The 14,628-nt window shown below is 40.0% G+C and overlaps 1 protein-coding gene across 1 annotated transcript; it reads right to left on the bottom strand.

The window, feature by feature from the left end:
- Nucleotides 1–949: 949 nt before the first annotated feature.
- LOC114463401 (prothymosin alpha) lies at nt 950–2,856 on the bottom strand. Its single transcript, XM_028446942.1, has 5 exons — nt 2,629–2,856; nt 1,985–2,071; nt 1,541–1,604; nt 1,281–1,354; nt 950–1,195 (listed from the first exon to the last, which is right to left on the bottom strand). Exons 1-5 carry the CDS (start codon nt 2,677–2,679, stop codon nt 1,124–1,126), a joined length of 348 nt encoding a protein of 115 aa, XP_028302743.1. The 5' UTR covers nt 2,680–2,856; the 3' UTR covers nt 950–1,123.
- Nucleotides 2,857–14,628: the final 11,772 nt, after the last annotated feature.

Raw genomic sequence — 14,628 nt, 5'->3', positions numbered from 1 at the left:
AGATTGCAATTTATATTATATAATAGAAGAAAAAAGAAAATCAATGCAGCTTAGTAGTCTCCAATTTGAGGATGTAATATCGTTTTACACCACAAGGGGGCGATAGTGCTCCAATAAGTTGGACGTGGGCTCCATTACCAAGTAAGTAAAATTATTCCAGCATCTGCCAGCCATTTTCCATGTTTAGGGAGAATTAGGTCAAGTGACATCATCTATTTAAGAAACCCTGGTTCAGTAAATCAGTTTTTCAATTATCATGCAACACACAGAGCAGACATAAGTAAAAAGACATTTTATTTGTTCATCAGAATATACAAAGCACTGGCTGAAGTGACTGAATGCCATTTGGATCTGAAAAAGGCAGTCTTGTACACTAACCTGGGCTACCCAACCATAACATAAAACTTGTTGAAAATGTAAGAAAGACAACGTCGAAATGGTACAAATTTGCATGGAATGCATACAGAACAAATGACCAAAGCTTTAAGATTTAAGAGGGGTTAATTAACAATGCTGAATCCTGCCTGCACAGAACAGGGGTTAATCCATCTTGTAAGACAGGCGCAGACTATTGTCCCTTTTAGTCATTTTGCAGCATCTGTTATGTTACAGCTGATTCATAAGTAGCAGCTCAAACAAATCATTTCATCTTAACCAATAATGCTATATGCTGTTTATTAGCCCCTGCTTAAAACTTATCTTTGGTCCTTTAAGTGTATCTGAGAGGTCGACATGAGACTAGGAGGTGAGCAGCTGCCTGTATGTTTGAACCTGGTCAGCACTGGCATAATAGAGGTTGTGCTTCTCACACACACTGATATAAAACCTCAGGAAATGAAATAAACTGATCTCATAACGTGGCCCAATTTGCACGAGTAGGAAAATAAGCTCATTTCAAAGACCAATAAATAACATCTCGTGTAAAAAAAAAAAAAAAAAAAAAAAAAAAAAAAAACAGAGGATGCAGGGCCACCATGTCTCAAGACTCCAGTGCAATGTGATATCATGGGAGCAACCAAACAAAACACAAATCTCTTTCAAAAGATACAGACAGCACAAGCTCTACAAAATGATGTTGACCAGGCTGGTTAGACAGTGCTGTAAACAACTGGAAGGCAACAACCTAAGCCTTTACTTCGGCCTCTTTCGAATCTCCGTTCTCCTCGGTCTTCTGCTTTTTTGTGTCTTCTTTCTCCTAAACACAAGCAAACAGCACAGATGAGACAGACGCAGACGTGTCAAAGTGCAGCGTTATACTAGTGACCCAAAACCCAACCCACCTCTTCCTCCTCAGCTGCACGCTTCACAGGTGGTGCATCAGTTTCTTCAGTAGGAGGCGCTTCCTCTTCTTTGCCTGTGAAGAATTGCCATTTCAGAAGTAAACACTAAAGCGTATGTCATTAAATCAAGATTTTTTTTTCCAAGACAGAGGTTTAGAAAACAAGGTCAAACCCAAAAGAAGCTTTTGGGTAGATTAAAGACAAATACTGTGGGAAATGTCTAAGAATTTACAATAAAATTAGTTTTGGCCCAAACCTACCATCTCCATTCTTATGTTCCTCTTCTGTGGCCTCCTTTGCTTTGTCATCGTGATCAGCACCATTCTGAATGAAAGCAGCGAAGAGTCAGTTCAGTAAAAGATGCAGAAGCCAAAACAGCTACCACTGTGGCAATAGTTCTCATTCAATCCTGGATGAATAACATGAAAACATTTAGTTAAGCACTTATATTTGTGTGTGTGTGTAAACATCTTTCTTAGTAAAGAGGATTAGAAACTAGACTGTAGGACACCATTGAAGATGTCCAAAAGTTTGATTCTGCAATCATTTGTTCCAATTCAGAGGCCAAACAAAGCGCAGTGAGGGTTAGCAGCTGAATGGGAGCTGGGTGGTGGTGGTGGTGGTGGAGGGTGCATGGACACCTGCATGATGGGGGGCTCCGAGGACAAAAGGCCATGAGGCCGGGTTTTCTGCTCCACACTTACGGTGCCATTGGCAGGTGCGTCCCCGTTGTCGGTCTTCTTCTCCTCCCCCTCTTTCTCCACCTCCACTTCTTTCTTCTGATTCAACTCCTACAAAATAAAAGCCCACAGTTATCCTTCAGCGCGGACTAGTTACTCGGCGCGCAGGCTTCCAGTTTGGATGAGAAAAGCTCGGTGGAACATAATAGTTAGAGAGTCGAGGCTAAATGTTGGAATAAAGCGAGTGGAAACGGTGAGTGCTGCATAATGAGCCAGTGTCTAACATGCGGCGTCTTCCCGCCCACAGCAGCAACACTGGCTCCACCAGCTGGACCGTTTCAGACGCTTTGTCTGCTCCTACAACACGCTTAAAAAGCACCACACACCGCACAAAAACACAATTCATACCCCTACATGAACGTACACATTAACCAATTCAACCTTATAACACATTTGGCGATATATAGATACATATTTTTTTTTTTAAATCAAACATGAGCCAGTTTAATTGCTCAAACTCTCCCCAAGTTATAATAACATCTACAATTTAATTGAATTATAAGCGGAGTCGACAGGACCACGTGGAAACTAGCTCGTGTTAACTTTTCCCACCGTGTGAGAGGAACAAGGGTCGGTAACATGGAAGAAAAGCTGAAATAAAAACGCACCTTGGTTGGTACCTCAGCGGCTGCAGGCGTCTCAACAGCTGTGTCGGCCATGCTTAAATCAGCAGATTACTGTAAGGCAATTATCCTACTGGTTAGTGCAGGAAAAAAAAAGGAATGTGAAAGTACGTCCTTTCTCCTCGTCTCCGTGTATATTCCACAGACGGTGAGAGGGGAATGATGTCTGCCCGTCTCCGCTTTTCTCTCCAGCCCGGGGAAAACCAACTCTCGTTAGAAACCCAGCTCTGTGTCGCCTCTGATTGGCTAATGCTCCTCGCTCTGGTGTTTCATTGGTGCAGCTATCTGTCAGTCAGCACCAGACGTCCCGCCCCCCGGTTGTCTTTGCGCTGATTTGTCGGTTTTCTTTAAAGCGCTGAGAGCCTGGTTCATTTTTCCGCTGCCTTCCACTTAAGCTTTTGTTTCAGGTAAAGCCAAAGCAATGGATGGAAGTCTGTCAATAACAAACTTACTAAAATCTTTCCGTGGCTTTATATTTATTTTTTGTGTTGAATGGAGAGGTTTTAATTTGAGAGTACATCCATTTTTTTTTTTTTTTTTTTTTTTTTTTACAATTAGAGGCAGGCGTCTTTTGTCGTAGCTCCCTTTCTCTGCAGAGGTGGGGTGTCATGTTACACGCAAAATAAATAAATAAATACTAATAATAATCATGTCAGTAAAAAACAAGCGGCCACTCCTGCTTTCTATTTTTAACACTTCTATCAGTGTGTGGACAGATGTTCCTGTTCATACACACATGATCAGTGGTCAGTGTTACATTTACCGAAAATAAAAACATAAACTTTATAGATGTTTAGTCATTAACTATACTTCAAAAAGTAGGTTACTATTCTATTACAATTACTATTCTACTATTATTTAAAAAAAAATAAAAAATAAAAATCTATAATTATCGTGAGGTCAGCCACTGATGTTGGATGAAAAGGATTTGAACAAGAAATAGCTTACTTTCAAACTACGTTCTTGTAAGACTGAGATTTTTTTTTAAAGAGAGAGAGATGCATAAGTTTTGGGCCGATCAAAGGTTACAACATAATTAGTCCTACAAATATAGCGATTCAAATAATGTGCACTTGAATCACCTAAGCAAGGATAGGCAAAATCAAGAAAAAAAAAATCTGAATTTAATTATTCAGGAAAATGTCATAATTCATTATACGTGAACATTTAGCAAGTATTTTATATTTCAATCCTAACCCTTGGGCTATCACACTCTCAATCTTTATGAATGATTGATCTAATGTGAAGAAAGCTACAACAAATTGTTATTGATTATTCATAATGATGCGTTCAAAAAAAAAAAGGCGTATGTCTTGTTGTTACTGAACCACCTTTGATTTGAGAATCTGACAAAAACAGTACCTGGGTGTGGTGTGTGGACTATGTGTAGCACTCTATGTTTATTGTCTGCCAAGAATGCTTTTACGATCCTTTTAACAATCAATCCATTCATTTAGTTTGCCTATCTTACCCTCAGGTATAAATCCTAATAAACATAGATATCTACTGTACAGTCATAATAAAATCATAAAATAGATTAGAAAAGCCATTCGGGCAAAAGTGAGACTATGCAAACTCTTCTAAGATTGAAATATAGTTCCACTCTCCCCACCATAAGTCATTCAGATTTATCAAACCTCTTTTTCAATAGGAAATCCAGATTGGCTACAGTGGGTTTGTGGAAATGAAGGAAAGAACAGAATAGAATAGAGAGATAACAAAAGCACAACTTTCCCAAGCGGATTTTTCCATCGCAAACCACAGATAAGAAAACAATCAATTCCAAAACATTTTGCTCCTGAAACTGTTCCTGAAGGTCGTCTTTTAACATTCCCATGTGTTTGTCACGACAAGTGGTACATGACTGCTGAAGAAGTCAAGGAAATGGTGCTGACCATATTTTTCCCTTTGAACACTATTTGATTATGCTTACACGCCACATTTTAGTGATGTAATGATCCTCTGACAAATCAGTGGGTTGGAGTGTCATAACACATTTTTTTTTTCACCTTTGAATGATTTCTTGGCCAGGCTATGGTATCTGTTATCAGATGCCTTTTCCTAATAGAGCAGCAAAATATGTTAAGAAGAATGGATTTAGAAATGTATCTTAAATTTGAAGCACAAGATTCAACCTCAAGAATGTTGGTGCTGTGTGATAAGGTATTTAAAGATGAAGATAACATTTATTAGACCCACAAAGGTGACATTTGTACAGTTTCAGCAGCAGATAAATAAAAAATAGCGTATTAAAGCTGATATCCGGAGTTTCTAAGAAACATATTGATGTCCCGCCCTAAACAGCTCCACTTCCTCCCCCTGCATCTGCAATCTACCAGAAGCCACGCCTCTACTGTTCTGCACACGCATCGCGGAACATAATAAGGTCGCATCGGGTTGCATTGATATAGGTCTATGGGTCAGGTAAGAGCCAAAATCATATTTACCTGTTTGCTGTTGTGACGTGCGGGCTTGTTTCCGTGCAGAGTTCCGCATTCACTTTGATTGACTGTCTCAAAAACAGGAAGTCCAAGCCTATTGGCTGGGCGCACTCGGCAATCGTTTCCATTTGTATAGATGTCTATTGGACGAAGGAGGGACTTATACACATTATTATATATGAATGACCACCAGCAGTAGACTGTATTAAGTATTTTTTGTCTGTAAGTGAGATTACATAAAAAGTACTGAACGGATTTCTACCAAATTTTAACCAAAGATACATCTTATGCCATGGAAGATCCCAATATACTGATTCTGGATCAATTTGATAAATTCAAAAATCCATGTCTCACATCGTAATTGACTGATATTTATGAAAATTTGGCTCAGTGATGTTGTGCTGGTTCCTCATTTACCCCACTGAGTTTTGGATTAGAACCAGATTGCACACATAATTGAGGGGGTGATGGGGGTGCCCAAACAATTAGAACTACTGTATCGTTGTTAATGGCGATAGAAATTTCTTCAAAGCCTTTAAAGTATGAATGATCACGGTTCCATGATCAGGATCAATGAACCAGATATCAATGAACCAGGCTTTTTGTGCTGTCACATCTGTTTAGACCTGTTTTACTTTTTAAGGGTGTCACAGGAACTCCAATCAGAGTGGTTTAGTGACCTAGAAAGTCCTCATGTAAGGTCATTTGAGGTGGAGATACAATACTGTCACTTAAACTGTTAAAGTTGCCACTCAGTTTTGTGCACTTTGTCATCTACATGATGTCAGTATACATTACTGTCACTTTAGTGAAAATGTCCTCCTCTGTGGTAATGTTTAGATCATGACTCTCTCTTGACTCGCAATTAAAATTCCTCCGGCTTTCGTCAGAGTCTGATGACCTTGAACAACCCCTTAGCCACACCTCCCATGGTTTCTTCTCACGCACCACTGTCATCCTCATTCATGTTGCGCTAACTTGCAGGTGAGTGTACATACACCTCTCAAACGCTGTAGCATGCACTACTTACCAGATTCTACCAACACAGCGGTGAGATGCCACAAATATTTGTATCTCGATCTTGTCCTAACACATCCACATACAATACTTAAGTGCTTCATCACCCTCTAATTTTATGGCCATCTTAAAATCTCTATCCTGTGCCATCTTTGGTTTGTTCTCCAAGCCAGGCCAGCCTCCAGCTTGAGTTGTCATTTATCTCACATTAGGCTGTGATTACACAGAGCGATCAAAGATCAATTGTACAAGCAGGTTGCTTTAGGATTAATGAATGGTTACGTGCACACACACACACACACCACATATACTGTATCAGTTGCCTGTGAACAGTCGAGCTGTCTTTGATTCTGAAGCAGCAGACGGCATTACTCACTCTGTTTCTTAAACTGGAAAATGGAAGCAAATCCAAGGAGGGGGAGTGTTTGTGAGATCATTTCCTGTTAGTTTTTTTTCTCCCGCCTTTCCAAGCATGTGTCCCCACACCATGGATTTGTTGCTAAGATAAAATACATCCTGCAGGTATACAAGAAGTGGCCAAACACTTTGACAAAATAAAAGCTCAAAAGATGCTCAAACAGAGCTGCAGTGGTTTTAATGGTCTCATTTACCACTGACTGTGGTTACCACTTTTTCCACAAGTTGAATATGGAAAACATTTTTTTTTCCCTAGTACATAAAATTGTGAGACCACAAAAAGTAAGAAGTAAGTCTTTGTGTTCACAGTGACGCATGTTTGAAAATGACTGTTACTCCAGAGTTCCTCTTTCTGTCAGTGAAACATTACCTGCTCAGGTCAGAGAACTATGGGTGAAAACTGGGAAGTAAATGAGGTTAATTTTGTCTTATTTCTTGAGGACAAAGGACTGACCTGACTCCAGGAATGCTAGAGCTGGAGGGAAGAGCAGAGAGCGGCCCATTAAAGAGCAGAGGTCAGGATTAGGCGGGGGAAGGGTCGTGATAATTGGAGGAATTGGTGGGTAACAAACTGAGCTCTTTTGTTTTGAACAGCAGTGTCCTGCATGGTCGGCCGGCCTTTCTCTGCTTCTCATGCACATCCTGAAGATTGCAGGGACAACATGAAGCTGACTTCGCACTAGGAACCATTTATTTTAAATGCTCAGCTGAAAGGAGTAGCGTGTACTGTACTGACCTTCATTTAACACAATTAAATGCCATCATTGCTGCCAACAGTGGAAACATACGCACAGAAACTGCTCCTAGGGGAGAACGTTTGTACGTCAATAAACAGTAACATAAATTCACCTTTGATCCATTCATATGGTTAAAATTCAAGTTTTTGTTTATATTTTTCAAGACTGGAAGTGCATGGTTTAGAAAATGAGTAAATTAATGACTTTGTGACCTGCGATGTTCTTGGAGCTATCTTGGCTTTACATGCCTTACAATGTTATGTGTTTACACAGGACTATACTTGCACAGAGGATTTGAATGGGTGATACCACCTGGCAGGGAGGTGGATTGCAGAGGTGGGTGGGTGAATATCTACTCCATGGGTTTAAATCCTGCTTGACAATACATATATTCTATATATTATAGCTCATTTTGTATCAAAATGCTTGTTTTAGAAGTCGCTGCGTTCACTACTACTCAGAACAGCATGACAAGCATAGTTAGATGGATTGCTAAGTACAGTCCTAACCTAGAACTTCCCCTAAACAAGCCACACATTGTTTGTCTGGTCCGACTTTATTTGAATGAAAAATATTTAGCAGATTTATATCGTATATCACCATTTTGAGAGAAAATATAGAGATACAAGTTTTAGTCCATATTGCCCAGCCCTACTTGACAGTCTTTCTGTATAGATGTTCCCAGTATTTTGGTTTTCCCTTCCCAAAATTATTTGAAATCTCAAAATTGACCGTAGGAGTGAATGTGTCCATGTGGCCAACGTCTGTCCTTGTCTTTCAGTCACATAATAAGCTTGTGACAGTATGTCGATTCATGAATTACTAAGAACTTTTTCCAGTGATGAGCATTAAAACAAATTAATAGATAAAAGGTCAAGTGATTGAATGTGTTAAAAGCTTTTTAGTTTCTGTTGTGAATGGATTTGTTATTAAAAAGGGAAAAAGTTAACCGGTGCTTCTTTTAGTCTAATTTGTCAAAATGGTTCAGCATAAGGAGGTATAATAGCATTCATTCATTTGATGCATCATAGTTGCTGTATTAGTGATAGGTTTCAGTGAAACAGTCAAATTGAATAATGGATTTTCCAAAATGACAAGAAACAGCATCAATCTTTGGATTATCCTCTTCCCACTAAGGTTTTGGAAGTCTCCTAAAAGCTGCCACTGGGAATAGGTCTCAGAGGAGGCACTGGAGTGTTGCTTGGAAATGCTGGAGTGCAACGATTGAGAAAGGTCATTAGGGATGCCAGACAAAAGCTGATAATACAGAACAAGGGTTGCAAAAATTACAACTAAGATGAGATTTGTGTCGTATGATTCCTGATTGGAGAATATGCACTCGGTTTAGTTTATTCAGGTCTAAACAAGTCTAAAACACACTTTGGGTTATTGTTGTTAACCGAGCTAAGCTTTTATCATGTAACATGAAATTGTGGATTTTTTGTCTTCTTCACAGAACCAAAGTTCAAATCTTAATAAATGTATGAAAAAATTGCATGTGACATACAATTTCCTCTCACTTTAAAAACTCTTTTACCAGAACACTAGTACCTTATTTATTTCAGCTCTTAGCTCCACCCTCTTGAAACTGTGCCTCTGACAAAAGTGGAAATTTCCAGTAAGGAATCCTTCCTTCTACTTTCCCGCCTTTTAGCATACCTGCTCCCTCCTGCCACTGGCCAGACTGAAAACTTCATGGTCCTGCTGCTGGAGGGGTTTTTTTTTTTTTTTTTTTAACAAATTGCATCATAAAAACCTTGGCACTTCCTGGTAAACAGTAATCTGTGTTGTCCCATGTTTCTTTCTCAGTCAAAAGATTGTTACTATTACTGCTGTGAGCTTTATTTGATGTGTTTTTGCACTGATGCTTTGTTTAAATACAGTTTTTTTTTTTTCCATTGCGACCTCTTAATTTCTCAACAGATAGGATTAGGGCATGTGCATTACATTGGTTTCTGAGTTATAAAAGGGTTTGGTCTGGGATCACAGAGCAGATGGTGCATTTGCATTTCTTTTTCACATGCTGATCTGATATTATAGTTTCATTTTCACATATCACATGCTCCAAAGTCTGCTTGCGACACAGCACTCAGTCAAAATTCAAGAAATAGGACTATTGTTTTTTGTTGTTGTTGTTGTAAGAACTTTGCTGTGTCTCTCTCAATGTGTTTACAACCAGGATCTACAATTTTAAAACTTCCTTGTCATTTGTTGCTTTGCTGTCACCCTTTACACACATGCAGTGGAGACGCTTGGTAAAAATCAGTTTAGACAAATAGGAGATAAACCTACGAGACAGCTGGACTAAAGAAGTTTGAGAGTGTTGAGAGTGGCATGAGGCGCAATGACCTTAGACCCATTGTGAAGAACCAACAAAGAACCATCTGCACAGCAACCACAGCTGAGATGAGGGACTCACACACAGAGGGATTGTGGTGGCGGGGGGGCAGGGACCTGGAGCGTGTCAAACACAAAACCACTCAGGTATTACAAAAAGAATAAATCAAACTTAATGATTTGGATTATGTTTTCAAAGCTCAAAGAGCCCAGTGTAGCACCTCAGATACTGGAATAAAAGGACAACAATAACCTACAGTAAGACCAGGCAGTAGATCCATCAAATAGTGTCTGAGTGAGAGAGTCGGGCTGCAGGCCTAATCTCTCAAGAGCACATTTCCTGCCTCCTGCATGATGAGATGAAGCCGACTGCAACCGTTCAAGGCTAGTATGTAGCCATTACCAGACATGTGGCTCATACACGTTAGACGTGCTTTCAGAAGCTCCTTTAATCTGGACTTTCTTTGTCCAATTTGTATGGTTAACATTGTGAAGGCAAGTAGATTGTTGTAGGTATTTAGTATTTATAGCAGTATCCTAAAATGGAGATAACAAAAGACAAAATGGTTTCAGTGACATCTGTAGAAAAATGTTCGCAGGTGTGACACCAGAATAAGGATTGCTTAGCAACAGCAATAAAATATATATTTATTTGTTTTTGCTGCCTGTGTGGAAACAGAAGAACTGATCGTACTGCCACCCAGTGGTGGGCTGCTCACAAAGAGTGTTGGATGTACTGCTGCTCAAAACTTCTCCTTCCACAGAGATTAACACATGATACAAGGTGAAGCATCTCAAACACCTGTAAACCTCAAACATTTTTATATGTAAAAAAGGCTTTATACAAATTTATTTGAATTTATCTTATCCTCACAGTGCTTTTGGGAAAATATAGCCAGAAATTTGATTGGCTATGAAATGGCTCCTGCTCTGCTGGTGGATGGTTGCTTAGCAACATACTTGTGAGGGAGGGAGGGAGGTATTGAATGAGGGAGTGTTGGGAAGAAAATGTAGAAGAAGAAAAAAAAAAAAAGAAGAGAAGGGGTGGGGCCTAACACAAGAGGAGGGAATATACTGTGGGTGCAGGCGGAGTGACTGGAAAATACCTGGCAAAGATCCTAAAAAAACAAACAGGACAAGGAGGAGGTTGGAGGTCAGAGACGGTGTCTCGTCTGAGATAGACGGTGCTTGCACAGTTTTTCTACCAGACTAGGGACATGAAACAAAAAGCATATTGCAGATAATGTTGCATTGAGTTACAGGAACGTAGAAGAACCAGACACAATTACTAAAAGTAATTACTTGAAACAGTTACTTTAGGAACTGGGTGAGGCCGACAAAATTGCATCTGGCTTAACAGGACTTTGACAATCCTGATAATAATGGCCTAACGAAGACCAGAGACAGGCGTGTAGCGGCCACGTGCAACTCTGCCAGTGCCTGCAAGCTCCTGTTTGTGTAGCAGAGCGTCTGAGTGCTTTTAATCTCTCTCAGTGAAAGAGTGGCAACTCTGCTGCATTATGGCTAATAACTTGTGGGTTTGAGTGTTGATCTTTCAGTTCAGAATTTGCACATTTTTCTTGATTTTGAGGGTTTAGTAAACCAAAGTTTCCTCAAATGGATGTCATTCAAGGTCACTCCCATTTAGGTCAACTATACTCAAACCAGTTCAACTTATCACCTCAGCCAATGGGGTAATATTTTCACCAGCGTTTATTAATTTGTCTGTTCATTTCACCTGTAAACAGGATTACGTCAAAAGCAATTAATGGATTTTGACAACATTTTAACCAGACAGACCATTGTGGAAGGGATCCAGATCAATATACTGAAGACAGAAATCCCTATCCCTAATCATTAGCAAATTTAAAAAAAAAAAAATCACAACTTGGTTGGTAGTTCACCAATCTTGATTAAATCTCATTCAGTTATGTCAGGTTGGTTCTTCCAATTGCCCGTTTCGTCATTAAAAGTGAATGATCATGATACCATGATCAGGATCACTGATCCAGATAACTGCACGATTTTGGCGAGGAGGATATTTGGTTTGTGCTCTGAGTGCTTGTTCAATTACCGAGAGCAGTATTTATCAAATGGGGGTACGGGATGACACTGTCACATACAGTATCAGGGTTGTGGATTAGTAGAACCCAAGTGCAGAGAGAGAATCAAGCAGCAGGCAGGTGTAGATTGTATAATGTATAACTTCTCAAACCAAGCAAAAACTGAAATGGCACAAGGGTCACAGGGAGCAGGAGACAGTAGCACATAAGGAGGTCTACAATGACGTTCACAATGATCCAGCAATCATTCCGTGTCCAGACATTCAGCTAAATAGTGAGGGAGGCCTGTTTGGGAATGGGTCACACCTGGGTGCAAGACATGAGGGAGACAATCAAATCGCTAACAACCCAAACACACTGACATCACTGAGGTGGAGACACGAGCAGGAAGACCTGGGAACGAAACAGGATTAACAAAGACTCATAAAACACAAAGAGGACCATGTGAATAAAACTAAACAGAACCTGACAGACACTACAGGGGATACTTGAAAAAGAGACTGAGAGAGAGAGAGAGAGAGAGAGAGAGAGAGAGAGTGGAAAATGAACAAAAAAAGCATTAAAAACATAATAATAATAATGTGTTGGATTTCTATAGTGCTTTTTTGGACACTCAAATTGCTTTACATTGATGTGTATTATTCTTTCCCTTCACACACAGTGGTAGTAAGCTACTAATGTAGCCACAGCTAGCCTGGGGCAGACTGACAGAAGTGACACTATTTAATAAGACCCTTAAAAGACATGTATATAATGAAAAGAGTGGATGGACGTAGGTATAAACGTGGAGATCAGCAAATGGAACGGCTTCATCAGACGGGTGATACTAAGACCCGGAGGCGAAGTAAGTGCGTCCCCATACTGCTGCACAGGCTGTAATATCACCAAGTTTATCACTGTAACGGTTGTTAGAGCTACTATCTTTACCAGGGAGCAACTATTTATACCTGGACTTTTACTGGGCTTTATTTACCGGTGATTACTTCCTGCTTCAAAACTACAATCAAAATGAAGGAAGAAAACAGTTCTCTGTGTGGTCTTTTGTGTTACAGTCAACAATAAAAGGTTTGTTGTGTGTTTTTCCCTATAGACGTGATACATCACGTTCGCCCCCTGTCCAATCAGAGCCTTCCTAACCCCCAGACCTAAAGCGGAATTGTATAAAAGCCGAATAAACCGGTTTTCAATGTAAACCTCAATTCAGGAATTACTATTTCCCTGTAAACACGAAGCAGAACACTTTAATTCCGAATGATTTGATTCGGAATAACTAAATCCGAATTTAAAAACATGTAAACGTGGCTATTGACAGATACCAGTAAAGCGACTGCCCCCCCATTGTGGCCCATGAAATTCTCAGTGGTCTACCATCTAAATACCGGTACTAACCAGGCCCGGGCTGCTTAGCTTCCAAGATCTGACGAGATCGGGCAATGACAGGCAGTTATGGCTACAAAAAATATGGGGTTTTATAATGTTTATTTTTTAGTTAAAAATGATAATCAGAATAATTATAATGGAAATGATCTTGATTAGAACAAGAATTGAAAATACAAAGTCCCACACCAGGAGGGATATGACCAGAAATAATAAAAACTAGAAATAAATCTATTCAGGATGCACTAATTACCGTTTGAGCCTTCTTGCTTCTGGCTCAATTTGATTCTTCAACTCATGGGTGGTTGCTGACCTGCTGCTGTTGGCTGCATGTTTAACTATCGTATCAGCTCATTGCTCCATTACCAGAAGGAGGCGGAAGGTGAACATGAAATAGGACACCTACTAGAAAGGCTGGTAATCATAAACAGCGATGAACAGGAATAGAGGATCGAGGGATGGACTGAGTATACCAATCTGACATTATTTTAGTGAAGACAAAAACAGATGCATGGTACTAAAGTGACAAAAAAATAATGTTAAAGAAGGTTGAGTACAGTGTAAACACTTGAGTAGCAGAGAGGGTGGAAGATGTTGCACAGCTCAAAGAGAAGGAAGGGGAGTAGAAGAGACTAGGGTGGGGGTGGGGGTGGTTTTGGGGGTGCTGCTGGTAGGCTCAGCCTGCTGAAGGAGGTGGGCCCTAAAAATGGCGCAGGCGGTCTCCACAGGCAGTGAGGACTCTTTGTCACAGGCAGGAAATGAGGTTTCTGTTGTCATTAAAGGAGCAGGTTTCTATGGGGATCCAGAGAGCCGTGTGCACTGATAATTTGTAGGAAGTGCTAGGGAGGGTCGGAAAGCGAGAGTTGAATTTCAAAGAAAGCTGCTCCCTCTATAACACTTCCTCCTCCCTTCATCCCACTGCTGCTCCACAGCAACCCTTCATCTCGGCTAATTTGTTTCCATAGCCACAGCTGGGCTTGAGGGGGATTATTTCAAGCAAACACAGTCTCCAGTCGATCACACATGAATGTTTACAGAGATTAGTTTTACTGACTGTTGACAAAATCTGACTGAACTGGCCTTTTAGATAGGGTGATTAGTTCAAACCACAGTACTGATGATCATTACCTCATTGACCTAAATGTGTGTTTCCTTGTTGAAACATGTACCCCTCTGCCAGAATACCCAATATATGTGCAAGTTCAATCAAGATCAGTTTAGAATGAAAACATCGCTGACCTTTAAAGCTAAATATAACTAAATGCTTTGTTAATTGTTTCTTTGGACAGTGGAACAATTTCCTGAAATAAGTCTCCCTATCTTGATTCATTCTTATACAATGACTGACATATTTAGAGCAACACAGTCATGTTTCAGGACTTTTAGGATAGAGATGATGTATTTCACACTGAAGATGAAGTGAAGTTTTTTGTTTTGTTTTGTTTTTACTTAGGCACAACAGTACAAGTCACAGTGAGTGGTTTAGATGCTGCCACACGTGGAAAACTATTACCATCTGCTCAATCTTCCCCCATTTCTAACAGGTAACAGATTGTGGATTGTATGTGCATGCAATGCAAATAAACCTAACTTTAT

Source organism: Gouania willdenowi, chromosome 5 (genome assembly GCF_900634775.1).
Source record: "Gouania willdenowi chromosome 5, fGouWil2.1, whole genome shotgun sequence".
In the NCBI taxonomy this organism is placed as follows: domain Eukaryota; kingdom Metazoa; phylum Chordata; class Actinopteri; order Blenniiformes; family Gobiesocidae; genus Gouania; species Gouania willdenowi.
Note: the sequence above shows the minus strand (reverse complement) of the source record. Positions and strands in the feature narration are given on the sequence as shown.